The following is a 27,765-nucleotide window of genomic DNA, read 5'->3' as shown; positions in this document are numbered from 1 at the left end:
ACTCCCCTTGAAGATCTGCTTCTTCAACACTCCATTTTTCAGGCAAACTTCCCCAGTGCAGCATTTTCAGAGCTGACATAAATCTCTGCAGCAAAGGAATTTAGAGCAGCCCTTGCCTGTGTAGGTATTTGCTACAGCCACTCTGCTCCATGCAACACATAGAACAAGGCATCACTGACAACTGGATTTTTTTCTGTTTGTTTTAAGGAAATGAACTTGATGGATCATAACTTCCCCTTTGAAAAATGAAGACAAAGAAGAGAGGTATAAAATAGGCAGCTAATGCCAATAATGTGGAGCCTTTCATGAGGCTGCTGTGCAGAAGGCCTTATAGGCCAGTGTCCCTTCATGCCAACAGGAAGGCTATTAATTTGGGAAGTCAAATGGGGTCCAAGGAAACTCCAAAAACCCCTTTGCCTCTGAATTGTAGCAAACCTGTAGTTCAGGAGGGCTCCTGGCATTTTGGGAAATGCTGATTCACATTCAAGCCTGTTGAGGGACTGGTGTGTAAGGACTGCACCTCCACAGCTTCTGGTGGATGTCAGCTGGAGCATCCCACAGGCAACAAGAGCTCTCAGGACTCTCAGTGTTCTCTTGTGTCAGAGAGGCAGAGACACAGCTGAGGAGAGTCCATGTCAGGGGTGAGCCTTACCTAAATGAGCAATGGATTCTTCCAGAGCATTCACAGCTGTGGCATGAACCCCAGGGTCCTTTGAGTTCAGGTTTCTTGTAATTCCTTCAACCAAACGGATGATCACCGGGTTCATGGCATCTTCCAGGATGACTATGATTTCTGCCAGCACGTCCAGTGCCATCTGCTTCACTTTCTTGTGTGTATCAAATATTCTCAGGACAAAATAATCAAAAATCTGTGAAGAGAACAAACATCATGAAAGCTGGATTAAAATGTCCTTGTTTGAAGAGGAGATGTAGAAATGAGCACTCAGCAATGTAAAAGATGAAAGTGATTCTTTCTGTCAGGTCAGCTCAGCTCTTCCTTGTACAATTTCACTGTTTTCCTGTGGGCAACTCACTGGAGTGGCTGTGCAACCTCATTTTGGAGTAAAGATTTTCATCTATTCTTAAGAGGTTTGGGTGGGGACAGAATAGTTCCTATGATGTTTCTCTCCCCCTATAAATCCTTAAATTAATTCAATTTATTAATTCAAAAGACTTCCTTTTCTTTAGAAGTATGGAAGCAGATATTTACAATACCTGTTTTTTGATACAGTTGCCTCAAGTACTGAGGGCAATTATGATTTTGCCAAAACTATGGCTGGAGGAGATCTAAGTTTTATTTTGTCTGTCTCAGAACCTGTGTCTGGAGGTCTCTGATCAACTCTTCCATAAAATCCATACTATTTGTCTAACAGGTAGATTTGTGAAATGTAATGTGCTGTATAGCCCTCATTAGAGCAGGTTCAGTCCTTTGACAGACACATTTGGACTCGATGATCTTGAAAGTCTCTTCCAGCCTAGTGATTCTGTGATTATTAGGCACCATTTTCTACAGAATGGGGTAAAGCAGCTACTGGGAAGAGATTGAAGAGATCTGTCCTTAGCCCTTTTTTTCTCCTTTTCCAAAGACAAAAACAAAAAAACCCAAGAAGAGTGTGCACCTTCTTTACCAAGTGGAATGGAGACAAGATTGGAAGCAACTAGCCAGAGTTGTGCCTGTTCAAGACAAGATGGAGTTTAAAAACATTTGGTTTAAACCAACCCAGCCTGATACTTCTCTTCCCCATCCAAATCCATTTTGTGTCTAGAGAATAACTGCCATGCTTTCAGTGGCTGGATTCCCTTCACTTCACCAACTGGGAACAGGAGGCTGCAGAAGTTACACCAGTGGAAAATTCTGTCATCATCTGATGAACAGCATCAATAGGCACGTGCCAGACAAATACAGCTGGACTGAAAGAACTTGTCCGAAGCCTGGACCTGAATTAAATTGGTCTGGGTAACAGAGACCAGCCTGTCCCAAACAGCTAGGATGTAGTGCCAAGACACACTGAATTAACTTCACTGCTACAGGCCTGGCAGAGGAGCCAAAGAGAAGGAACAGTGAAGATACCCTACGTACTTGGACAATGTTAGTGGCGACAAGCTTGGGGCTGTTTTTGCACAGGTCTAGGAGGAGTGCCACTCCTTCCATCCGTGCCTCAAACCCCTTGGCTTCCAGGAGATCATAAAGCTTCTGGAGGCTCTCTGTTTCATCCATAGCTGGAGGTAATGTGACCTGGACTTTTGGACGCTGCAGGAGGCGTCCATCAGAGGTCGACTTCACCCTGGAAAATAAAACCAAATTACCACTTGTTGGTGATAATACCTGCAGATAATTGTGAGCAAAACATCTAGAGGAGCTTTCCTAATGATGTGATTTCAAGCTAGAAAATCATGAGGCTCTGAAAAACAACGTGGACCTCATGACAATCATTACGGGAGACAATCTGCAAATATTATTAATGCAGATGTAGGCATTTTTTTATCAAAGACTATTTGTAGGGAAAGGAAACAATCTCTGGCCATCTCTGCTAGAAGGATTTTACTGAAGAAGAGACATGTCAAGCCTGTCATGTGCTTTATCACATCTAACAAAAATGCTTGGTACCATTGACTAGAAGACAATGTGGCCTGAGGTTTCTTTGAGCCATCACTCCTCTTTTTCACAGGGCTCTTGACAGATGGGCATTCACCCCTCTGCTCTTCCATCCCCTACAAAGACATAGAAAAACCCCATGGATCTTTAGAATATAAAATAGGAAATTCCCTGTTGAAAACACAAGTTAGAACCAGGATCACTGCTAACAAGGCTTAGAGAAACATTTCCTAACTTACAGAAGGAAATAGACCAGAGATTCAGTGATGCCAACTCTTTGTTTGCAATAGCTCGAGGGAGGTTATGGGTGCTGCCTTACTGAGCAGCAGTCTAAAATCCCAAATTCATGAGTCTTGAGCATAAATGGGAATGATGCAAACTGGTAGGCAATGAGTGTTTTTAAAGGAAGCAGCAGAAAAATTTGGACTCTTTGGGGGTAGGCCCATTTTGTCAGAAGGTGATTTGGTTCAACCTGGCTCTCCCTGTTCTTGCACAAGGGCACACTCCCTTCTACTATATAGATAAAAAAAGGATAAAAAATCCCCCCAAACAAACAAATTATTTTCTACTGGATGCTGCTGAGTTCACCAAGCTTCTTCCAGCTCCACAGTGTTTGACAGAAGGGCAATATTCCCAGAAGACAGACAGTAATTCTAGTAATTAGGATTGACTTGGACATCTTTTGCATTTTTGGAAATGTTCTTGGCATTACTGCTTCCAGTGTCTTTTGCAAAGACTCTGTTATCTTCAGAAGCACCATTCTCACTTAATTGCTTTACTGGGGGCAGAGTAGGGAGAGCGCATAGGGGGGTTTCCCTTAATTGTAAAGCCATTTTCTCCTCCTCCCCTTTCCTGTTTGTGACCAATATTCAAAATATTCAAAACCCCACTTTTTCCCTAATAATATCAGTTCCTTTGTGGTCTGCAGATGAACAGGCTGGGGATTAACAGCTCATTTCCAGGAGCAAAATGATTCAACAGAAGGGAAATGAGATAAAGACAGATTAGGTATGTTTGATCTCTATTAGCAGTGGCAATACTTGCACAAAGGAGACATCTCTATCCTGCCAAGCACTTACTCTCTTCTTAATTCTTCTCAGAATATCTTCCAGGTCACAGGCAGGAATGGATCGTTCCAAAAGCATTTTACCTTCTTGGTGATTCAGAAACAACTTCACCATCTCCTGTCCATAATGCCTACGGAAAGATGGAAGGAAGACAAGAAGAAAGGAAGAAAGGCAGAAAGGCAGGAAGGATGGATGGATGGATGGATGGATGGATGGATGGATGGATGGATGGATGGATGGATGGATGGATGGAAGAAAGGAAGGTAAAGAAAGAACAGTGAACAAACAAAGGAAGAGTGTTAGCAGAAGAGGCTGATACCCTAAACTCATCAGGTGCAATCCTTGCATGAGAAGGCATTACCTACTCAGCAAAGAGAGAGAAAAACACAATTTCACTCTGAAGCTGCGGGTGTGCTTCTATGGGATCAAAGGATTGCAGGGAGCAAGGAAACCCATCTGCTTTGTTATCCCATCCTATTAGCAGTGCCTTGCTGTCATTTCACAATCATTTGCCTTTCTTTAACTGGCAGGGAAGCCAGAACAAAACATCTCATGCTTCCTATTGATAATTCTATACTCTATGTATGCACAGGGGCAGCTAGTTCCCCCTGTGTTCTTGGCAGCTATTAATTCAGTCATCAGAGTAAGGGGATTTTGGAGGCATGGCATGATTTTGCCACTAGAAGACCACAGGTTTCTTCAAGAAGAAATTTGGAGGTCATTGAGCCACAGATAACAGCACTCTAGAAATCTACAGAAGAGGTTTAGAAAGACTGAATACATTGGCTAAAGAGCCCTGTAATATTTCTAGGAAAATCCTAAGTTAATGAGAAATAGATGTTTGGGATCCTTCAGTGATGAACATTAGACAACACTTTGCCTTTGCATTGCGCACCTAAGAACAAACAAAATTGTTTGACGGGCTCATCGGAGCTCTTTTCATCTCAGGAAAGAATCCTTCAAGTCACAGGAAGTTGGCAATGCTCCTTCTTGCTGGACAACCTCAGGTTACCCAGTGCAGTCATTTCCCCAGGCAACCCAGAGCAGTGGTCACAGCACCAAGTCTGACAGAGCTGGAGAAGCATTTAGGCAATGCTCTGGGGCACATGGAGTGACTCTTGGTGTGTCCTGCACATGGCCAGGAGCTGGACTCGATGATCCTGATGGATCCCATACAACTCAGGGTATTCCATGATTTTATGGCCCTTACCCACACAGTGACATAACTTAATATTTCCTTTAGTTGCCACTCTTTTGTGGTTTTGTCTTTACAGACAGAGCTCAAACAGTTTTCCTGTCTCAGGAGGTGAAATGAAGATCATTACCTTGTGTCCTTGTGACAGTCCTGAGCAAGTGTCCCTGCTGCGTGCGCCAGCCTCTCAGCCCTGGCTGTGCCTGCGATCTCCGTGACTCCAATTTTCTCCAGCAAGGACAGGAGCAGTTCGGCCGCACACTTCCGCACCTGGACGTGGCGGCTCCTGGGAAGGGGAGAGCAAACACTGGGGCACAGGGAGAAGGAGCAACAGTAGCACAGGCCTTGGCCAGAGTGCTCCCTGTAGTTGCTCCTGCACAGTCTCCCTGCACTATCTGATACTCCATTTCTGTCCCACAATTTACTATGAGAAAGATTAAAGAAATAGATTACATATGAATTCTTTAGAAATGAAAGACAGTTCATGCTGACCCATCAGAGGGCACCAACACTGAAACTCTTTCCAGCCATTTATCCCCAAATCTGCAGACCTTTGGAAAAAAAAAAATACAGGGAAAACACACTGTGGGCTGTGAAGTTGCTAAATATATAAATATATAATATAAAGCAGTGCAGCCTGTTTCTTCTGTGAGGTTTGGCAAGGGATACATCTGAATGTTTCACCTTATTCCAAAGCTGAGGAAAGAGTGGCAGTCATTTTAGCCTGCTTGTCCTGTTCTAGACAGTGTCTTTTGGCAATTACCAGGACCAAAACCAACACTTAAGGCAGCATTTGCATCAGCTGTTCCATAGCATTTGGTCTGTGAAGGTGCCTGTAAAGTGATTCATCATCTCAAGGCTAACATGAAACATCAGTTTGAATTGAAAGTAGAGCTCTAAGGCCAGGATAATCATGAAAGACTCTTTTTGTCAGGAGCTGCACCTGCTCTGCAGGCTGTGCCACACCCAGCACATTCTCCCCCATGTGCTCCATGCCCCAGCAAGTACCCTCCTTATTTCTCAAGTTAATGGCATAATGAGGATTCATGGTTTTCCCCAGGGCCTCCGTGGTTAGTGCCGTGAAATATCAAAGAGCGCTCACAGCTGCAATTGCAATTGTCCCTCTTCCCACAAAAGCGCAAGACTCTATCCTTAGCCTTTGCAGGCACTTTCACTTCCCCACCATTCCCCACATCTAGCAACTCTGACAGACTGGGAGAACTCCAGGAAGCGGCAGGAAGCTGAGCCAGAGGACTTTTAGGTTGGATATCAGGAAAAGGTTTTTCACCCAGAGAGTGGTTGGGCACTGGAACAGGCTCCCCAGGGCAGTGGTCGCAGCACCAAGCCTGACAGAGTTCAAGAAGCATTTGGACAACAATCTCAGGCACATGCTGTGACTCTTGGGGTGTTCTGTGCAAGGCCAGGAGCTGGACCCGATGATCCTGATGGCCCCTCCCAACTCCCCATATTCTAAATTCTGTGTTTCTGAGAACTCATGGGCTGCAGGAGGGCAGAAATAGGGGACAAGAGGAAAGAAATGAGGTGGACTGGAGAATACAGTCACTGAATTGACAGAAAATGCAGGATACAGGACCTTCCCTCCCACCATTCCCATTCTTTTTCTCATTCGTTGCCCCACCTGCACTCTAGAAGGTGAAGAATATCACTAGAAGAAGAAGAACCTACTTGACTCCACTGTCCAGAAGAGCAGTCATTGCTCGTACAGGAGTCACATTCTCCACCATGATCCCCAGGGTCTGATTGGCTGCTTTCTCAACAAACTCTGGGGAGTTACGCAGCATCTGGAGAATGACTCGAACGACCTCATCCACCTCAGAGTCCATGTCCTTCTTCAAGGTAGCAAAAAACTCTCCCAGAGTGACAATGGCCGAGTAGGACACCTTTGATCGGAGGTTGGTCACCTGGGGAAGTCATGAGGGGAAACATAAGAACCAATTCAAAAAGAAAACCAGTTGCCTTAGAGAAAAGTCCCAGGAGATGATGACGCGTCCCACTGTGTCCACAGGAACAGAAAGACATAACAAGAGCAGAAGAGCACAAGCACAGAAAGGCACTTACTCTGGCACCAATTTCTGTCCTCAGACCTGCTTACTGCAGGCCTAAAACTAAAAATTTCACGAAAGTGATCTACTTAACCATTCTATAATGTCAAATGTTTTGATTTTAGGCCCTTGTATTTGAAAAACAAAGAAACAAATAAAAGCAAGTGCTACTTTCAAACCATAAAGGCGCAAGCCATAAGGATAAAGAGTTGTGTGCTCCTGTTCAAAAAAGCAACACCAGCAGTTGAAGCACTCAGCCAGGAAACAAAAAACACAGGCTCAGGTCTACAGGCTAATTTGCAGTGTTGAATTACAACTCAGGCAGAGATTAGGACTCTGGAAAATAACAATTAGTGTATCTGTTTTGGTATTTTCACATTTCATTATAATGGCAGCTCACTCAAAGATGAGTGTCAGATACCCGACCTACCGGTAAATACAGCTACATGTACACACAGATCCTATAGATAGCTGACAGACATTAGAAATATAAGGTCTAAGAACAGAAATTAAGGCAGTCCCTGAGCACACACGGAGATGAATAAGCTCGTATCTACTCTACACACCGTGCATGAAGTACAGGGGGCAATCCAGAACAATGTTCTCACCTCGCAGGTAACTGCCAAGCAAATGTCACGAAGTTGTGAAAGCAGGACTTCTGAATGGCACCCAGCCAGGTGTTTGAGGCTGACAAGTCCCTTCTCCTTCTTCTCCCTGAAAGGCAAGTACCAAAAAGATGGATTTTTCTCTCCACTCAAGAACTAGGCAGCACCCTCTGAAATTAGCAGGCTGGCAGCTCTGTCAAACAATGGAAGGTGCTTTTCAAGGAGTACTTCATGAAACTGTGGAGCTCCTTACTACAGGATGCCATGGTTGTCAAAAGCATGCACCAATCCACGAGGCAAATAGAGGGGTTTCAGAGTCTGCATTTGTGGCTGTTTTAGAAGACAGCCTTTCTAAAATCTCTGGCACTATGTCCAGTCCCTATGTCACTGCTTCCTAGAAGCTGTGAGACTGGGCCCTGCTGCTGTTCCTTGTCACCTCCCTGTACCTGTCCCCAAGACACAGTCCCATCTGGTTGTTACCGGGGCATTTCCCTTCTTTGCAAGCTCCAGCAGGCAGCTCAGCAGTGAGAGTCTACACTGGCACTCTGGAGCTGAGTTTCCACTCTACAATCTAGGCTTGACTGCCACCCACTCCACTCCACCTCCACATTCCCCCAAAAAGCAGCAGGATGACCCAGAAGATTCCACACCTAAGCAAGAACAGTTGAAACCTTGCCATTTCCTAAAATCCCCTCCCTAAAACAATCCCCACAACAGCAACATGTTATTGAAAAGGTGCAAACAACTCTGTCTCTCAGCACGTCCTCTGTGCAGGCCCTGAGCAATAGGAAGGTGTGTGAGGCATCAGGGCAGCAGCACAGGGCTGGAGACATATCCCACAGGCACCCCTGAGTGTTACCTGGACCCCCCACACCTGCAGAAGCTCTCTGCACCTCATAGGGCACCAAACAGAAATGGGGAAGAGAAAGCAAAAGAGAAAGGGCAAAGCAAAGGTGATTGCACAAGGAGATGCATCATGGTTCTTTTCATGCTTATCCTAGGGTGGATGGAGTCCTTACCCTTGTGTGAATGAAGCATCCACCAGTGATTCGATGCTAACACAGACATCAAAAAGACAACCAGTATCACCTAACATTTGTAGGCTTATCACCTCTGGGCCTCCTTCTGTCTGTGTCCAATTGTGGAACACATGGTGAGTACTGACAAAACATTTCAGGCCCATATGAAGCAGTGAGAAGGAAAAGTTGAATTCCAAAAGTGCATGATTCCTAGAAAATTTAGTTTCTTTTTCCTTCTCTTTGGACATGAGCCCTTCAGGAGTAATGACAGGCTGAGGGACTTGAAAGCACAGTTCAGTCCACTTCTCAGTAAGATGAACTCCCTGGAGCTGCTTCTGGGACTCACATGCAGGAGATCACAGGGAGACCCTGTCACCTGCCATTGCTGTCAGCAGTGGGACCAGAGAGAAATCTTACTCAGTCCCACTGGGCCAGTGCCCCAAGGCACCCAAATCTCTACACTCAGATCTGCTACCATCCTGCTTCTGCCTTCAGCCAGAAAATCATCTCGTCCCACAGCTTCCTTTCTTCTCTCAAGATTCCCTTTGCAGCTCCATGGAGCAGCAGGCAAAGCAAGGAAACAGCACAGACCTGCTGAGCTGGAGCACAGCTGCAGACCAAGGCCTAGAAAAGGCTGCTCTCAAATCTTGATCCTCTCACTGCTCTGGAGTGGTTTCCCCAGTGCCCTTTGGCCCTCTGGGCTGTCGGGGCTCAGAGGCACCAGCAAGATTCACTCGAACCTCCCTTAATGCTAAGAGGGAGACGGAGTGACCGGGGCCTTTCTTACCAGTCGTCGCTGCGGAGCAGGGAGAGTGCCTGGAGCAAGGACTGCTGTGGGTCAGGACAGGCTGTGTTCTTGTGCCCGTGCCCACGGAGCAGCTCCTCTCGGCGCTGGGCACCAGGGGCCATCTGCGAGGTCACTGTGAGGAGAGGGTCAGCCCTGAGCGCTGCAGCCCCGGGCACGGCCCCGCCATGGAGCGGCTGCAGCCCCAGCTCCAGTCAGGGCTCCATGTGCTGCAAACTGGCTCTGACTCTGACCCAGACACTTCCCTGCTCTCTGATTCCTGGGACTCCTTGCATTCTCCCAGCCCCCCCCAGCTGGGCACAGCTCTGGGCTAAACCTGACAATTGCCCACACAGCAATTGCCAGCTCCCAAGTGCCACAGGCAGCACAGCCAGCAGCAGGTTCCTGAGGCTGCAGAGCTCCCACTCCCTGCCAGACGAGTGAGCAGTGGGAATGTCTACCCCCGGAGGGACCCCTGCCAGGGGCCTCTCTTGTCCCAGCACCCTGATTTCCCCCAGCCCTGAGGACTGAGGCACTCTGCAACTCCCTAAGGAAAGACCTGCAGTTGCCTCAGAACAGTAACAAGCCAAGCCTCAACATCCCAGACACGATTCTGGTCAGTTCTGAAAGTGGAAATAGCATCACTAGAAAAGAGCATTCCAAGTAGCATTCCTAACTCCCTCATTCTTATCTCACTCTACTTTGGATCATAGCACGGGCAGGCTACCCACAAAGGAGAGACAAGAGCCACTAGGGACTGTCTGCTGTGCATTTCCTGCAGGCAGCAAACAGCCTGGGAACACCAGGCAGCCCCTCCTGGCTATCAGCTGCTACACACAGCTGCTGTATTTGGGTGTGGTGACACAGGAGACACTGCTTGTTCCCTCTTGGCATTGCAGGCTGTGGGATGGCAGCAGCCAGGAGCCATTGGGCACTTCTGGGAGCAGCAGCATGATGGCACCAAGCCACTGACTGCTATGCAGAGACTGCCCTTGCTGGGATAGCAGAAAAGCTGGCTGCAGAGCTGGGCAGCAGCACAGGCAGAGGGCCCAGATGGTGAGTGGACAACTGATTGTGATGATACTCATAGGTGCTCAGTGAGCACAGCCTGGCACACTGCCCCACAGCTCCTCCCTGCAGTTACAGCTGCCTCCTGGCACCAGCACTGTACTTTGGACTATCTGGATGGGCAAAAGCCAAGAGCTTAGGCCTTTACCACTACTTTATTCAGCTCAATTTTCCAGTGGATTTCTAAGAACCAACTGCTGCAGTACTACCAAGCTGGAGGAACTCAAAAGTATATTTGCTGTTCATTTTCAGGACAGTCTGTGTACCAAAGAGCCCAGCTGTGCTGGCTGAGGCAGGAGGCAGTTTGTGCTCTTTGTGCAAGGAAAAACCCATGGGGGAAAAAGCTGCCATGGAGCAGGCTTACCTGAGGAGTTGCATGGGATGCTGCCTTCCTTATGGATGATGGGCACACTGGGCAGTAAAGACACCTTGTCCTGCTTACTCAAGACCTTCTTCTTCAAGGCATTATCAGGGTGTTTTCTCTGCACACTGGAAGCTGTGCCATTGACAGGTGGTAGCCTAAAGCCTGCAGGGACTTGTAAGGAGGAGCTTGTAAGTGGAGGGTGCTGGACAGAGTGATGATGGAATGGGCCAGAAAACTTGCTGGAGCTGGGTAACATCTCTTATCCCAAAGAACTTCAAGTCAAACACTGGCACACTAACACGGGACAAGGATCACACAATCACAGAATCCTAGAAGAGTTTGGGTTGGAAGGCCCCTTTAACCACTATCCTGTCCAACCCCTGGGAGCAGGGACATTTTCATCTAGATCAGATTCCTCAAAAGCCTATGTAAACTGGCCTTCAAACCCCTTCAAGGATGGATCAGAAACACCTTTTGTGGGCAAACCCTTCCAGCATTTCATCCCCTTCATTATATAAAAACTCTCCCTAATATCTAATCTAAATCTACCCTCCTTTCATTTGAAAACAAACTGCAGTGATGCTTCCCCTAAGAAACAAGGAAAATCCAGTGTTGCTTTGTTTTTGTTTTCCTGTTTCAGAGGCTGGCTGAGGAAGTTCCCAAAAGACAGTGCAGATAACCCTGCATGATGCCCTGGGGCTGAGTGCTGTCCCCGAAGGTCCCTGCTGCTGCCCTCAGGGCAGTGCACACAGCACTGCAGCCAGAGCCCCCAGCCAGGATTCACTGGGGAACACTGCTGGCTCCTGAGGCTACAACAGCAGCACTGCCTCGGGGCTTCAGCACAGCTCTGCAGCACCAGCTCCTCGGCAGCGAGTGGCGGGAGAAGGTTCTCTGGTGTTTTCACTAGGAGGAATTGAATTTGGTTTCTTCCAGGATGCACCTTGGTTGAAAATCATTTTTCTGGACTCACCTTCCCTGGAACCCACTCTCCAGGATAGAGTCTGAAGACCCAGTTGACTTTGCAACAGAGAATTTTCTACTCTGGAAGACTTTAGAGGTGAAGGTGGGAAGCTGATATTGTGTTAGTGACTTAGTGAGACCATGGGCGAGACACTTCATGCCTCTGGATTTTTCTTTGGGGGATGGAAATCAATCCTATGCAAGCTTCCACTCAGATGCAAGAGGAACAGTCTGATTGCAACACTGGGCAAAGGGCAAGCAAGTGGTCAAAAAGAATCACAAGTGTAGCCACCACTTACTCGCTTCAGCTGCATCCCTGGGCGCAACTGCCTGTGGAGGCAGCTGCCAGGATGTTTTCTCTTCTCTCCTTTTCTTCATCTCTCTCTCCAAAAGCTCAATTTTTTTCCGCTCTAAGTTCTTTATAGCCAACTTGCACAATGGAGCACAGACCTAGTTGCAATGGAAATACATCACAGACTGTAAGCAGAGACACACAAACCAGACACAAAATCTCATCAGGAGTACAGAGTCCATAGAGTGCCATAGCCTTTAATCCAGCTCCATGTACATTTCAATAGTTTCAGGAGAATGTCTCCCATCCTCACCTTGGCAATTACACATAGTGAGTGGAACACTTCAGTGCCACAACCTTATGCTGCTCCAACTGCAACCTATGACAGGAAGCCCTGTTTGAAGCATGAAAGTCATAGGAATGCTCCAAAACAAATGAAGAGCTCCCATGACCAGTGGACAGGCAGTTCAGTTCCTACAGGCCACAGCAGGAGAATAAAAACCATGTGCAATATGCAGCAAGGTGGGGTAATTAGCTGTTTCTTAACACTCATGGCCAGGAATTGCAGCTGTTTCTCACTTCCTCGCTTCTGAAGGACTCAGGATGACTTGGTCTCTGAGACCAAGACACCAAAAGGAGGAGTCATGTGAAAACAAGTTGCAGAAACCTTGATATTAAGGAGCAGAAAAACTGAGAATGAGTGGGCTCTGAGATACAGCCAGAACTGTAACCAAGAAAAATCAAACTCTCCCATTTTATTTTGTACCCTTGCTTATACTCAACATTAGATTCTTTGCTTCTCTGCTTCTTAGGGTGCCCTTTGCCCACCTACACTGATGTGTAGCTTGGCACTGCCATTCAGAACTTCCCTAAAATGGCCTTTGCACATAAAGAATGCTTCAGGCAAGACCTTAGCACCATCTCCAAACCAGTGATTTGGCACCACTGGAAACAGCCAAGCAATTGCTCTGTAGCTGTCAAATACATTCCCAAGAGAATCCCAATTCCCCAAGAATGGAAGATTATGATTTTCAGGGACATTTTGGGCCAAGAACTACACAGCCACTGGAAAGGAAGTCTGCTTATCCCTGTCCTTATCCCTTACCTTTCCAAAGCCGTCCCTCAGGTCTTTGTCACTCGTAAGACCAGGACTGCTGGGATGATCCGTCTCCTTGGCCTGGCTCAGTGGGAGGCCTGGTACTGGAAGCAAAGGTTCTTGTAAATCTCTGGCAGACTTCAAGCCCCCAAAAACGTCATGCTGGGCAACAGGCAAGGCAGGTTCCAGACGGCAGAGCTCTCATAAGACCCAGAGATGGTGCATGAGACCAGCAAGGGACATATGCCTAGACCCTCTTCTCCCAGTGGATGGATTACTGGCAGCAGACATGACATTACTGTGTTGGCCAGCAGACTGAAACCTGCTGCATGATGAAGGCCTCAGCCCCCAATGCTGGACAGCCTCTGTGTTTGCTAGAGAAGGGCAGAGATGGAGATTGCTCTTGACAGAGATTCTTATCTGTCCTTATGCTGATTTTAGTAAACATCATCTTTCCAGCTGAGCAGCCCTACAGCTCCATGGGGCACTGGGATCAGCACAGCTCATAGCAGGGGCACCTGCAGGGCAGAACTGTTCCCTGGCAATGTGCACAGGCTCTCCAGGCTGGCACAAGACCTTTCCTCCTGGCAGAGAGGAGCCCAGCTGCCACCTTACCTCTGTGTGAGGCTGAGCCACGCTGGCCCTTCCCCTTGTCCTCCTCCCTGGCAGTGACCCCGGGGACAGTGCTGCTCAGCTGCCTCTGCCCGGGCTCCTGGGCCAAGGTCCCCTGAGCCGGCTGGGAGCCCAGACCTCCATTCCCAAGGTCGGGATTCTGCACATAGGTCTCCATTCTGAAGAGGTCAGCGAGTTTCCTTGGGAACAGAGGCATCCTAGCTCCTATCACACACCAAGGGCTCTTTCCCTTTGTCCTCTCGGTTTCTGTTGTAGACCCTGAAGAAGCTGTAGATCAGGTACAAGTGAAGAAGTGAGTTAATTGAACTCATGCCTTTACAATCAACCCATCCAATGGGTGAGGAATTCAATGCTTTTTTTATTTACTGCAAACACTGGTTGTTTTTTTCATTTTTCATGAAACTAGCATAATTGAATTTTCTCTGAACAATGTGGAGGTGGCAATCCAGGAGAGAAGGGTTCTACGACATGATGTGTTGCACGTTGCCTCCCCACTACTACGGGATCCCTTTCCTTCCAAAGAGTTGGAAACTCACAGTAGTCTGTAGAATTTGACACTGTCTAGGAAGTGATTGTTTTCAAAATGAGTTATCAAGGCCATTGTATCTGTAACTCCCACTCAATACTAGGTTAGGTTTTGCACTTTTGGGATTTTTTTATTTGTCTTTGCAACAAAGGAATTGCTGGTACACGAACAATGGCACCACATGTTAGACTCAAAGGCTTTGCTTTCCACATTAGATGTCCACAGTAATCTGCAAGCCTGTAATTGTAGGGAATAATTTCATCATCGAAAAGTCTCACTTTTGATCTACCTCACTGTTTGGGGGGGATTATTCCCTACCTTCTTTCTGCAGAGACATCCAAACCCAACATAAATATGACCCAACCAAAAATGTTTCAGATCATTGCTGATAATGACAAATCAATTTTTTTCTTAATGGAAATACTGCTCAAATACTCTCCAACACAGCTGTTATAACTGATTCTTGAAAAGGCTTCACAAAGGATAAAATCATAAGGCAGCCATGCAGTAAGAGAGGAAAGAGTGCAACAAATCAAGATTTAATTTCCCTTGTAGGATGGTCAGGACAATTACAAAATCACAACAGGAAAGATTTAATGATATAACTCATTTCTAGTTCAGAATAAATCGAGCAAAAATGTCACTGTACTTACTGAGCAATACTTCTCCCTAGCTGCATTAAGCATTCCAGCTGCTTATCAGCAATGAAGGAGTCACTCCAAAGGGGCTGTATACAGGGTTTGGCAGAACTAACACTGAGCAAAGCGACCAGGGGATTTGATCCCTTTTTCTGCATCAGCAAAATTACTTCTTCAAGTCTCATCTCTCATATCATTGCATGCCCAGAGAGGGCAAAGGAACAAAAACAGACTTTCATGGAGGCTTTCAACTGGAAGGCATTGGCTGACACAGCTGCACCAGAGACCACATTTTGTCTGGCACAATTCTACTTGTCAGGGATCAGGCAAGGCGGGGACTGGGGCAAGTCAGTAGGAATCTCCTCACCCAGCCTCAGCCTGTGTGTATGACACAGAGAGAGAGAGAGTCGGGAAAGAGATTTGTTATTGTGGACCTGCCATAAGTGGCTTTGGGCTTGTGCTGTCAGGGAATGACTAACTCAGACCCTGCATAGGCTGCATCCATTTGGAAGTTTCCTGCTCCTTAACTGGAAAATTCAAAATGACTTTCTGTCACAGGAGGTTTCTTTATTTTTTCATGTGCAAAACCAGGCAATGTCCGTGAATCTCCTTCAGATTTCCAAGGGTTCAGCTCAGAAACTACCCCAAGGAAAGGCTTTCTCCTTCAAGGGCAGGGGTAAGGAGTGGGAACATTTCTCATTTCATGCTAAATGCCTTCATTTTCTCTACTAATTGTAGCACTAGAAAGGCTGCATGGAGATGAAAGGCGTGTGTGGAATGGAGTGGATTGTTTCCTTATCCTGTGCTGCATTTCTAGGGTCCCAAGATCCCACTCCAGCTCCTTCCACCCAACATTCCACACTGGAGGAATTTTCACTGCACCACTGGAGCACACTCCCAGTGACTGGGATCTGTGAGAGTCCACTGAGCCCATCAAGGCATTTAAATTATTTTAAACAAATTGTTAAAAGAATGGTTTTTATCCAAGCTCTCAAAATGTCACCTCTGAGTTAAGATTCCAATGGGCATTTTAGGACAGACATGCCCTGTACCTACCTGCATGTTCAGACTTCTTTTCTTTGCTTCTGCTGCTGGATCTTGCCCTTGAGAAAATGGAGGACAAATGAACATATGAGGAGGGAGAAAGAGAATGGAGGGAAGAGTGTAGCATGAAAGGAGGCAAACCTTCCTAGCTTGGTCACTCAGAAGAAACAGGAAATGCAACACATCAACATAACATGATGCAAAGCTGATGAATTGTCCTTAAGCTTTCAGTTGCTGCAGTCAGACACAGCTGACCAAGCTGCAGCTGAAACACAGCAATCATTTTTCAACTTGCATCCTAACTCCCCAGTTTTGCTGACTCTCCTTTTGGAGCCCAGTGGCTCCTACAAGCCTCTCTGAAGCAGCAAGACCTGCTAAGCTGAGACATGAGTCTGTGTGGGGGCAGCTACTTTGGTGCTGCTGCCAAAGCTTGACTTTGCCTGCTCGTGCCTTACACTGGGGCCAGTCTCGTGCTACATGTATTCAGAGCAGTGCTGTGTCCAGAGAAGGATATTCCACCCCATTGCTCTTTCAAGAAAAAGGCTTTCTCCAACTCAGCTGCTAGGCAAGGATATCTAGATTGCACTTTAAAAGCTCTACCTAAGCTTTTCAATTGGAATGATACTTCTGTGACTCCTTCTCTCTTGTTATTCATTCTTTTTTATCATCTCGATAAGCTTGAAAGCTGCAGTTTCTCACACCCATCCAAAGCAATATCTGTCCATCAGGTAGACCCCTTGAACTCTTCCCTAGCACCTTGCCCTTTTGGATTTTAATCCCAGGCCTCAATATCCAACATTGATCAGACTGTACATCTATACCCCAAAACTTATCTGGGATCTCATTTCACAGTGGAGGCCCAGGCACAGAGAAGTTACTCCTGGCATTTACTTTGGGATCCCTTCCCACCATTTGGCAACTCACAGCGGTCTCCAGAATCTGACAATTACACCCATCAAGGAATTGCTTTCCAAAGACAGTTTTCACGGCCTTTTATCTGTAACTCCCACTGAGTTCTGGGTTAGTTTTGTTGGTTGTCAGTAATTCTCTTTGCAACAAAGGAAATGTTGGCACATGAACAACGACTCCCCATGTTAAGAGTAAAAGAAGCAGAACTGGAATTTGCAGACACCTCTCCAGCAGCCCATATTTGTCCAAACATATTCTTGTGGATGCTGAAGTTGCCAGTTAAGGATCACAGTATTCAGTGATCTTCAGGATCCAGACCTGAGCAATACAGTTCCCAAATGACACCACAAACATTACAGAGGGAATCAATAGCCATACCCAGCAGAGGACTGGCCTTGAAGTGCATCTAAGCCTTGCCTCCTCTTCCCCACCACTACCTCTGCTCTTGGGACACATGGTGTGGGATTTGACATTGGGCTGGATCATCAGAGATGGGCAAAATGGTGAATACAGAGGTTTGCCTAAATACATGGGAGAGCTGACTGTGCAAAAGAACCTCATGAGGCAGGAAGAGTGAGCTGAGCAGCACAGTGGAGCAGCAGACACCTTGGCTTACCTCATCTCCTGGGACTCTTGGGCATCCAGAGTTGCTGCCTTGCGTATAGGGGGGATCAAAGGCAGTCCCAGTGACCGCTTCTTCATATCCCCACCACTGGGATACAGCAAGGAAGCCTGGAAAATTTAGAACACCGTGCTGAGATCAAGCATCCAGCCTTCCACCACTTGTGGCTCAAGACATTTAGCCATGCTTTTAACTGGGACCTAGCAGGAAAAGACAAGTGAAATGCATGGGGAAGCTCGGCCTTGGATGGGGAGTGGAAAGGGAAGTGTTGAGGTTGGGCCCATTGGTTGGTCCGAGATTTGCCACCTCTCTCCTCATGCTCACTTCTCTGCAAGTGAGGCCACATTCACAGCTGGAATCCACATGTTTGGCATAAAGATGTTCTGGGGTGCCACTGTCTCCACTGGCCTTTTGGATGGTATGGGAATGGGTTTAGATCACTATTCTCTCCCTGCCCCTTAGGCACCTCACAGCCACTGCTGATCTCCAGCCACGTCTCCACAAAGCCATTCTGCAGCATGTCAAAACCTGCTTTTCTCAAGTCCCTCATTTCTTCTGCTGCTGCCCCTCCCTCTTACAGTTCTCCAGCAGCCTTTCAGCCCAGAAGCTGCTGAGCTCTCGGGATGATAGGTGCTCTCCAGCTCCCACACCTCCAGCATCTCAGCCTCACTGGCATTCAGGAAGATTAGCAGAGTTCCCTGCCCTGCTGCTCTCTGGAAGCTCTCTGCCTGCCCAAGTTTCTCTGGGCCCCCATGTCATGGCCCAGAAGGGGAGTGGAGGCAGTGGGGGCAGATGCACACCCTTCCTTAGTATCCCATCATTTCTGGCACAGCTAAGGAGCCAAATCAGGACTAGTTCAAACTCCAGTGAAAGGATCAAATCCTGTCAGGGATACATTGGGCTCTTTCTCTGCAAGGCTGACATGAAGTACACAAGCCTTTGACTTGACCTTCTGTCTATCAAAGCTGTTGTTCATCTGCCTCCTCCTGCACCCCACGGCAACCCCAAAACAACTGCAGGTGCTGGCCCTGCTGCAAAGGCAATCGTGTGGCTGGGCTCTGGGCTGCTCTCCCCATGGCCACCTCCCATCCCTTCCCTCTGGACAGAGCCATGCCAGAGCACACAGCTGCCCAGAGCTGATGAAGTCTAGAAATAGCATCAGAGGCAACTGTGCAGAAGACCATGGCTGTACAACTCAGAAGCTGAGACAACCTGGAACTGGCTTTGCAGGACTGCCTGTTCCAGCAAACACCTGTTTTCCTTCCCAACCAGACAGAGTTGACAGAAAACACCATCAAGACATAGATATGGTTAACAGGTACCTGTAGGTTACTAAATGTAGGGGGATTGCTTGGCCAGATTGGACAACTTTAGCTGCTCTGCCTTCTTGTTGGGGTTTTCTCAGCCATAAGACAGAGGAGAAGCCGCAACAGAGTTCAGAAACCATTCAAAGATCTCTCCTGCTATTGATACATGCTGAGGACATGGAGTCTGTATTACACTCCCATTGCAAAGACAGCCTGAAGTGCAGTGTCCAGCTGAGATCTTTCTTGGCTCTGCTCCTTCCCTGGGCTCACACCTCAGGAAAAGGTCTCAGTGTCCTTCCTATTGATGCCTTAAGATTTAGCTTTCATATTTCACAGGTTTCGTTCTGACTTGGTGTGGGACTCTGTACTTCATATTTAGTTATGGTAATTTCTCTTCACAGCGTAGTTTAACACAAAATTCATTTTCCAGCTTGAGAATCAAAGACAACCACTACCCAAAAAGCATAAATAATGGCAAAGTGAAGGGAGAGGACCAGGAGGCTGGAACTTCGTTACCTGAAGCTGTAACTGGACCATTGACCCTCAATATGTAAATGGGACCAAAACTTATAAAAGTGCAAAAAATATGAGCGGGATCCATCTTGGATCCATCTTGGGTGTAGCCCTGGCCAGGCTCTTGTACTGCCCAAGCTCTTGTACTGCCCAAGGTGTATCCTTTTAAGGCCTCTTAATAAATACCTACAGTATTCCTTTAACTCTAGTCTCTGTTCCAGATCAGTCTCTCCAGGATTCACTATAGCACATAAAGTGACAACCTATTACACAGGACTTAGCTTGGTCTCCTTACCTCAGGTCCTTTTCCCTCTGAACTCTGCTCCTGCTTCTTTTTGCTGATATCATTGTAGCCAGTGCCATTTTTCCCTTGCTCCTTCTCTGGATAGCACATCATGCTTGGCTTGCCGGAAGGAGAGCTCTTCCAGATAGGAGGCAAGGGCTTGGCAGTTAGGAGCATAGAGGGAGGTGGCCTGGGAAGATTATTTGCAATAACATTGCCAGTCAGGCCTGTAAAGTGGAGACACAAAATGTAACAGAGGTGGTATGTAAATCTAAAGCATCTCAAGCTCCATGTTTCATGGGACACATTTGCTGGAAACTTCTAAATAGCTGCACAGGGAAACATGCTCCTGCCAGCAGCCCCTTGAGGCAGGCCAGGGGCACACCACATGCACAGAGCTGCCAGGGGAACAGCCTGGCCTCTGGGCTGCCGTGGGACAGCAGGGAGCCCAGAGCCCTGTGCTTTCCAGGAATGGCTCAGCTGCACATGCAGCCTCCTGCTCCTCTCCATGCCCCACAGCTGAGCAGCCCTACAGCTCCATGGGGCACTGGGAGCAGCATAGCTCATGGCAGGGGGCACCTCAGGGCAGAACTGTTCCCTGGCAATGTGCACAGGCTCTCCAGGCTGGCACAAGACCCTTTCTCCCCCCAGAGAGTGGCCCAGCTGCCACCTTACCTCTGTGTAAGGTGGCATGCTCGCAAGGGCCATGCTCGCAAGGGAACAGGTGAGTTAGGTGAACTCCCACCTTTAAAATCAATCCATCTAATGGATGAGGCATCCAAGGGAGTTATAAATGATTCAAAAAATTGCTTTATTTTCATTTTTCATGAAACTAGCATCACTGTAATTCCTCTGAGCAGTATGGAGCTGGCAAGCCAGGAGAGAGAGCTTCTACTCCTTTGCTTTTGTGTTGCTCATTGCCCATCCACTACTTTGGGATCCCTTTACTTCCAAACAGTTGGCAACCCACAGTGGTCTTCAGAATTTGACAATTACATATAGAAAGAAATTGCTTTCCAACACTAGTTTTCATGGCCTTTCCCAATTAGTTCAGTGCTGGGTTTGGTTGGTTGCTTTTATTTGTCTTCATAACCAAGGAGGTCCTGACAAATGGACCATGGCAGCACATGTTAGAACTTAAAGAACCTTTGCGCTGCCCATTATATGTCCCCAGTATTCAAGAAGCCCAATTCTGCAGGGAAAAAATTGGTCATCCAATTGCAAATTACCATTTTTGCTCTGCTTCACTCTTCCATCAGTTTATTCCCAGCTTTTTCTTTCCTACAGACATATCCAAACTCAAGAAAAACATCATGTGCATCAAAACGTTTTTAGATCTTGACTAATACTGGCCATTCAAATTTTCTTAATGGAAATAGCAGAGGGCAGATAATTTTGAAATACTCTCCAACAGAGGTATTAAACTCAGAGGATTAATCAATCTTTACATGGCCTCACACAGGATAAAATCATAGGGCAGCCATGCAGTAAGAGAGGAATTACAGTCTTAAAACCGAGTTCTTTCCTCCTGTAGAATGCTTTGGTCAGTAATAAAAGAGAGACAGGTAAGGTTAAGCGAGATAGCTCATTTCTACTCCAGCATGAGTCCAGCAAAAATGTCACTGTACTTACTGAGCAATACTTCTCCCTAGCTGCATGAAGCATTCCAGCTGCTTATCAGCAATGAAGGAGTCACTCCAAAGGGGCTGTATACAGGGTTTGGCAGAACTAACACTGAGCAAAGCGACCAGGGGATTTGATCCCTTTTTCTGCATCAGCAAAATTACTTCTTCAAGTCTCATCTCTCATATCATTGCATGCCCAGAAGAGGGCAAAGGAACAAAAACAGACTTTCATGGAGGCTTTCAACTGGAAGGCATTGGCTGACACAGCTGCACCAGAGACCACATTTTGTCTGGCACAATTCTACTTGTCAGGGATCAGGCAAGGCGGGGACTGGGGCAAGTCAGTAGGAATCTCCTCACCCAGCCTCAGCCTGTGTGTATGACACAGAGAGAGAGAGAGTCGGGAAAGAGATTTGTTATTGTGGACCTGCCATAAGTGGCTTTGGGCTTGTGCTGTCAGGGAATGACTAACTCAGACCCTGCATAGGCTGCATCCATTTGGAAGTTTCCTGCTCCTTAACTGGAAAATTCAAAATGACTTTCTGTCACAGGAGGTTTCTTTATTTTTTCATGTGCAAAACCAGGCAATGTCCGTGAATCTCCTTCAGATTTCCAAGGGTTCAGCTCAGAAACTACCCCAAGGAAAGGCTTTCTCCTTCAAGGGCAGGGGTAAGGAGTGGGAACATTTCTCATTTCATGCTAAATGCCTTCATTTTCTCTACTAATTGTAGCACTAGAAAGGCTGCATGGAGATGAAAGGCGTGTGTGGAATGGAGTGGATTGTTTCCTTATCCTGTGCTGCATTTCTAGGGTCCCAAGATCCCACTCCAGCTCCTTCCACCCAACATTCCACACTGGAGGAATTTTCACTGCACCACTGGAGCACACTCCCAGTGACTGGGATCTGTGAGAGTCCACTGAGCCCATCAAGGCATTTAAATTATTTTAAACAAATTGTTAAAAGAATGGTTTTTATCCAAGCTCTCAAAATGTCACCTCTGAGTTAAGATTCCAATGGGCATTTTAGGACAGACATGCCCTGTACCTACCTGCATGTTCAGACTTCTTTTCTTTGCTTCTGCTGCTGGATCTTGCCCTTGAGAAAATGGAGGACAAATGAACATATGAGGAGGGAGAAAGAGAATGGAGGGAAGAGTGTAGCATGAAAGGAGGCAAACCTTCCTAGCTTGGTCACTCAGAAGAAACAGGAAATGCAACACATCAACATAACATGATGCAAAGCTGATGAATTGTCCTTAAGCTTTCAGTTGCTGCAGTCAGACACAGCTGACCAAGCTGCAGCTGAAACACAGCAATCATTTTTCAACTTGCATCCTAACTCCCCAGTTTTGCTGACTCTCCTTTTGGAGCCCAGTGGCTCCTACAAGCCTCTCTGAAGCAGCAAGACCTGCTAAGCTGAGACATGAGTCTGTGTGGGGGGCAGCTACTTTGGTGCTGCTGCCAAAGCTTGACTTTGCCTGCTCGTGCCTTACACTGGGGCCAGTCTCGTGCTACATGTATTCAGAGCAGTGCTGTGTCCAGAGAAGGATATTCCACCCCATTGCTCTTTCAAGAAAAAGGCTTTCTCCAACTCAGCTGCTAGGCAAGGATATCTAGATTGCACTTTAAAAGCTCTACCTAAGCTTTTCAATTGGAATGATACTTCTGTGACTCCTTCTCTCTTGTTATTCATTCTTTTTTATCATCTCGATAAGCTTGAAAGCTGCAGTTTCTCACACCCATCCAAAGCAATATCTGTCCATCAGGTAGACCCCTTGAACTCTTCCCTAGCACCTTGCCCTTTTGGATTTTAATCCCAGGCCTCAATATCCAACATTGATCAGACTGTACATCTATACCCCAAAACTTATCTGGGATCTCATTTCACAGTGGAGGCCCAGGCACAGAGAAGTTACTCCTGGCATTTACTTTGGGATCCCTTCCCACCATTTGGCAACTCACAGCGGTCTCCAGAATCTGACAATTACACCCATCAAGGAATTGCTTTCCAAAGACAGTTTTCACGGCCTTTTATCTGTAACTCCCACTGAGTTCTGGGTTAGTTTTGTTGGTTGTCGGTAATTCTCTTTGCAACAAAGGAAATGTTGGCACATGAACAACGACTCCCCATGTTAAGAGTAAAAGAAGCAGAACTGGAATTTGCAGACACCTCTCCAGCAGCCCATATTTGTCCAAACATATTCTTGTGGATGCTGAAGTTGCCAGTTAAGGATCACAGTATTCAGTGATCTTCAGGATCCAGACCTGAGCAATACAGTTCCCAAATGACACCACAAACATTACAGAGGGAATCAATAGCCATACCCAGCAGAGGACTGGCCTTGAAGTGCATCTAAGCCTTGCCTCCTCTTCCCCACCACTACCTCTGCTCTTGGGACACATGGTGTGGGATTTGACATTGGGCTGGATCATCAGAGATGGGCAAAATGGTGAATACAGAGGTTTGCCTAAATACATGGGAGAGCTGACTGTGCAAAAGAACCTCATGAGGCAGGAAGAGTGAGCTGAGCAGCACAGTGGAGCAGCAGACACCTTGGCTTACCTCATCTCCTGGGACTCTTGGGCATCCAGAGTTGCTGCCTTGCGTATAGGGGGGATCAAAGGCAGTCCCAGTGACCGCTTCTTCATATCCCCACCACTGGGATACAGCAAGGAAGCCTGGAAAATTTAGAACACCGTGCTGAGATCAAGCATCCAGCCTTCCACCACTTGTGGCTCAAGACATTTAGCCATGCTTTTAACTGGGACCTAGCAGGAAAAGACAAGTGAAATGCATGGGGAAGCTCGGCCTTGGATGGGGAGTGGAAAGGGAAGTGTTGAGGTTGGGCCCATTGGTTGGTCCGAGATTTGCCACCTCTCTCCTCATGCTCACTTCTCTGCAAGTGAGGCCACATTCACAGCTGGAATCCACATGTTTGGCATAAAGATGTTCTGGGGTGCCACTGTCTCCACTGGCCTTTTGGATGGTATGGGAATGGGTTTAGATCACTATTCTCTCCCTGCCCCTTAGGCACCTCACAGCCACTGCTGATCTCCAGCCACGTCTCCACAAAGCCATTCTGCAGCATGTCAAAACCTGCTTTTCTCAAGTCCCTCATTTCTTCTGCTGCTGCCCCTCCCTCTTACAGTTCTCCAGCAGCCTTTCAGCCCAGAAGCTGCTGAGCTCTCGGGATGATAGGTGCTCTCCAGCTCCCACACCTCCAGCATCTCAGCCTCACTGGCATTCAGGAAGATTAGCAGAGTTCCCTGCCCTGCTGCTCTCTGGAAGCTCTCTGCCTGCCCAAGTTTCTCTGGGCCCCCATGTCATGGCCCAGAAGGGGAGTGGAGGCAGTGGGGGCAGATGCACACCCTTCCTTAGTATCCCATCATTTCTGGCACAGCTAAGGAGCCAAATCAGGACTAGTTCAAACTCCAGTGAAAGGATCAAATCCTGTCAGGGATACATTGGGCTCTTTCTCTGCAAGGCTGACATGAAGTACACAAGCCTTTGACTTGACCTTCTGTCTATCAAAGCTGTTGTTCATCTGCCTCCTCCTGCACCCCACGGCAACCCCAAAACAACTGCAGGTGCTGGCCCTGCTGCAAAGGCAATCGTGTGGCTGGGCTCTGGGCTGCTCTCCCCATGGCCACCTCCCATCCCTTCCCTCTGGACAGAGCCATGCCAGAGCACACAGCTGCCCAGAGAGCTGATGAAGTCTAGAAATAGCATCAGAGGCAACTGTGCAGAAGACCATGGCTGTACAACTCAGAAGCTGAGACAACCTGGAACTGGCTTTGCAGGACTGCCTGTTCCAGCTTTTTCCTTCCCAACCAGACAGAGTTGACAGAAAACACCACCAAGACATAGATATGGTTAACAGATACCTGTAGGTTACTAAATGTAGGGGGATTGCTTGGCCAGATTGGACAACTTTAGCTGCTCTGCCTTCTTCTTGGGGTTTTCTCAGCCATAAGGTAGAGCATAAACCAATACAGAGCCCAGAAATCATTCAAAGATCTCTCCTGCTATTGATACACGCTCAGGACATGAGTTCTGCAGTACACCCCCATTGCAAAGACAGCCTGAAGTGCAGTGTCCAGCTGAGATCTTTCTTGGCTCCGCTGCTTCCCTGGGCACTCACCAAAGGAAAAGTTCTCCGAGCTCTTCCAACAGCACATAAACTGAAAATCTACTGCTCCGGACTTAGCTTGGTCTTCTTACCTTATGACCTTTTCCCTCTGAATTCAGCTCCTGGTTGTTTCTACTTTCACCATAATAGCCAGTGCCATTTTCCCCATTTTCTTGCTCTCCTCTGAACAAGTTGTTTGGCTTGGTAGGAGGATAGCTCTTCCAGATGGGAGGCAATGGCTTGGAGGGAAGGAGCATAGAAGGATTTGCCAGGAAATACTTTCGGGCAAGAGGGTAGCCAGTCAGGCCTGCAAAGCGGAGACACAAAATGTAACTGAGGCCACAATGTAAAATAAAAGCATCTGAAGCTCCATATTCCATGGGACATGTTTCCGGGAAACTTCTAAATAGCTGCACAGGGAAACATGCTCCTGCCAGCAGCCCCTTGAGGCAGGCCAGGGGCACACCACATGCACAGAGCTGCCAGGGGAACAGCCTGGCCTCTGGGCTGCCGTGGGACAGCAGGGAGCCCAGAGCCCTGTGCTTTCCAGGAATGGCTCAGCTGCACATGCAGCCTCCTGCTCCTCTCCATGCCCCACAGCTGAGCAGCCCTACAGCTCCATGGGGCACTGGGAGCAGCATAGCTCATGGCAGGGGGCACCTGCAGGGCAGAACTGTTCCCTGGCAATGTGCACAGGCTCTCCAGGCTGGCACAAGACTCTTCCTCCTGGCAGAGAGGAGCCCAGCTGCCACCTTACCTCTGTGTGAGGCTGAGCCATGCTCACAAGGGAACAGGTGAGTTAGGTGAACTCCTTCCTTCATCCCACCATATAGATATCTAATGAGTGAGGAACTAGAGGGGTTTTTGAATTTTGAGAAAATTTCTTGGGTTTTATTTTTATGGAACTATCTTGTGTTTAATCCTTCTGAATACTATTGAGTTAGCAAGTCTGATGGGCAAAGTAGAAGGCTCCAATGATAAGAGGGGGAAAAAGTTTCCTTCTTTATGTTAGTCCAGTAAAGGCCCACACAGCTGTGACTGCTATTTCTGCATACCACAAAGAGCTGTCAGCAAGCAGGCAGGCCTTGCTGGTGTTTTTATAGCACTGTAAGATCATCCTCAGTGTTGGATCCAATCACCAAGGAGAGGAAACCCAGGAAATTTATCTGTAGTGAGACCCAACATTGATGGCAAAGAAAGAAACAGGACTTGCACCTCCTGACCATGTCCAGTTTGTGGTCAGCTGTGGCCACAGTCCCTGACCTGGCTGATAGTATGAGTGATTTGGCTACTGTTAAAAAGGAGAAAGCAGTGTAAACTGATGACAGAATGTTGTGGTGCCATGGGTGTCTTTGCAGGGTCACCTGTAGCTGTCAGCCACCAACTCTGACATAGAGCCAGTACTGACCACCATGAACCAATTTTCCCTGAAAGCTGGTGGGATTTTTCTCCATTTGGCTCAGGCCTTGCAGCTCCTTTCTATCCTCACCTTTTCCTTCTGTGGTCTTTCCTTTTCCAGTAAAATCCATGTTTGTACCCGTGCTTCTGCCTTGCAGAAGTATCTGGGGTTCAATTTGGGAACTCTCTGGGAGTAGAGAGCGACAGGAGCCTGGTCCCCAGCCCTAGAACAAGGTGGGGTGACTCCAATCACCAGCAGTGGGCACAGACAGGCAGAGCCAGACGCGTCTCCTGTCGCTGTGTCTGTGTCACCCACAACCTTCCCAGCCCCAGCGCGGGGCTGCCCCTTTGTGATGCACTCACCTGTGGTTCTCTTGTTTCCATGGCAACAGAGCCCCCAACCCAATTCCATCCCTTTCCCTTCCCTTCCCAAGGGCAGCCAGCCCCGGGCCCGGCCCAGCCAGGCCTGAGGGTTTGTCTAGGAAGTTGATACTTTCCAAAACTACTTTTCAAGGCCTTCATTTCTGTAATTTCCACTCAGTTCTGGGTTGCAACTTGTTGGTGTGGGATTTTGTTTATTTCTCTTCACAACAAATAAAGTGGTGGTACATAAACAATGGCACCAGGCATTGGAAGTAAAAGAAGCTTTGCACTCCCCAGTAGATGACCCCTGAATTCAGTTGGCCAATACCTGTAGGGAACAAATTGATCAAACCTTCCACCTTTGTTCTGCTTTATTGCTTTGGGGGTTTATTTCCTGTTTTCTTTATTGCAGAGACACCCAAACCAAACATGAACATGATTTGCCTCAAAACATTTCTGATCTTGGCACTTCTTGACTATTCAAAATTTTCTTAATGAAATAGCATGAGGCAGATCCTTCTGAAATACTCTCCAACAGAGTGGTTAAAACTAATCATGCTTGATTTGGCAGAACTGAGCATGAGCCAAGGGACCAGTGGGTCTGATCCATTTTCCTGCATCAGCAAAGCTATTTCTTCAAGTCTCATCTCTCCTATCTATTCAAAGAA

The 27,765-nt window shown here is 47.4% G+C and overlaps 1 protein-coding gene across 1 annotated transcript in view; it reads right to left on the bottom strand.

The window, feature by feature from the left end:
• The window catches only part of LOC306798748 (TOG array regulator of axonemal microtubules protein 2-like), a gene marked incomplete at its 3' end in the record, with an annotated part of 29,944 nt that extends 2,886 nt beyond the window's left edge, over positions 1-27,058 (bottom strand). The window contains exons 1-19 of the mRNA XM_079298952.1: positions 26,826-27,058; positions 25,429-25,643; positions 23,770-23,885; positions 22,256-22,302; positions 19,594-19,808; positions 17,473-17,588; positions 15,960-16,006; positions 13,722-14,006; positions 13,116-13,210; positions 12,018-12,168; positions 10,759-10,929; positions 9,330-9,462; positions 7,527-7,632; positions 6,542-6,777; positions 4,989-5,141; positions 3,676-3,793; positions 2,609-2,712; positions 2,081-2,285; positions 653-869 (exon numbers count right to left, since the gene is read on the bottom strand). Coding sequence (XP_079155078.1) covers positions 653-869; positions 2,081-2,285; positions 2,609-2,712; positions 3,676-3,793; positions 4,989-5,141; positions 6,542-6,777; positions 7,527-7,632; positions 9,330-9,462; positions 10,759-10,929; positions 12,018-12,168; positions 13,116-13,210; positions 13,722-14,006; positions 15,960-16,006; positions 17,473-17,588; positions 19,594-19,808; positions 22,256-22,302; positions 23,770-23,885; positions 25,429-25,643; positions 26,826-26,865 — 2,770 coding nt within the window. The 5' untranslated portion in view covers positions 26,866-27,058. The remainder of the gene's footprint in view (positions 1-652; positions 870-2,080; positions 2,286-2,608; positions 2,713-3,675; positions 3,794-4,988; positions 5,142-6,541; positions 6,778-7,526; positions 7,633-9,329; positions 9,463-10,758; positions 10,930-12,017; positions 12,169-13,115; positions 13,211-13,721; positions 14,007-15,959; positions 16,007-17,472; positions 17,589-19,593; positions 19,809-22,255; positions 22,303-23,769; positions 23,886-25,428; positions 25,644-26,825) is intronic.
• Positions 27,059-27,765: the final 707 nt, after the last annotated feature.

Source organism: Erithacus rubecula (assembly GCF_903797595.1).
Source record: "Erithacus rubecula genome assembly, chromosome: 2".
Classification (NCBI taxonomy): Eukaryota; Metazoa; Chordata; class Aves; order Passeriformes; family Muscicapidae; genus Erithacus; species Erithacus rubecula.
This window is presented reverse-complemented; position numbering and strand designations above follow the sequence as displayed.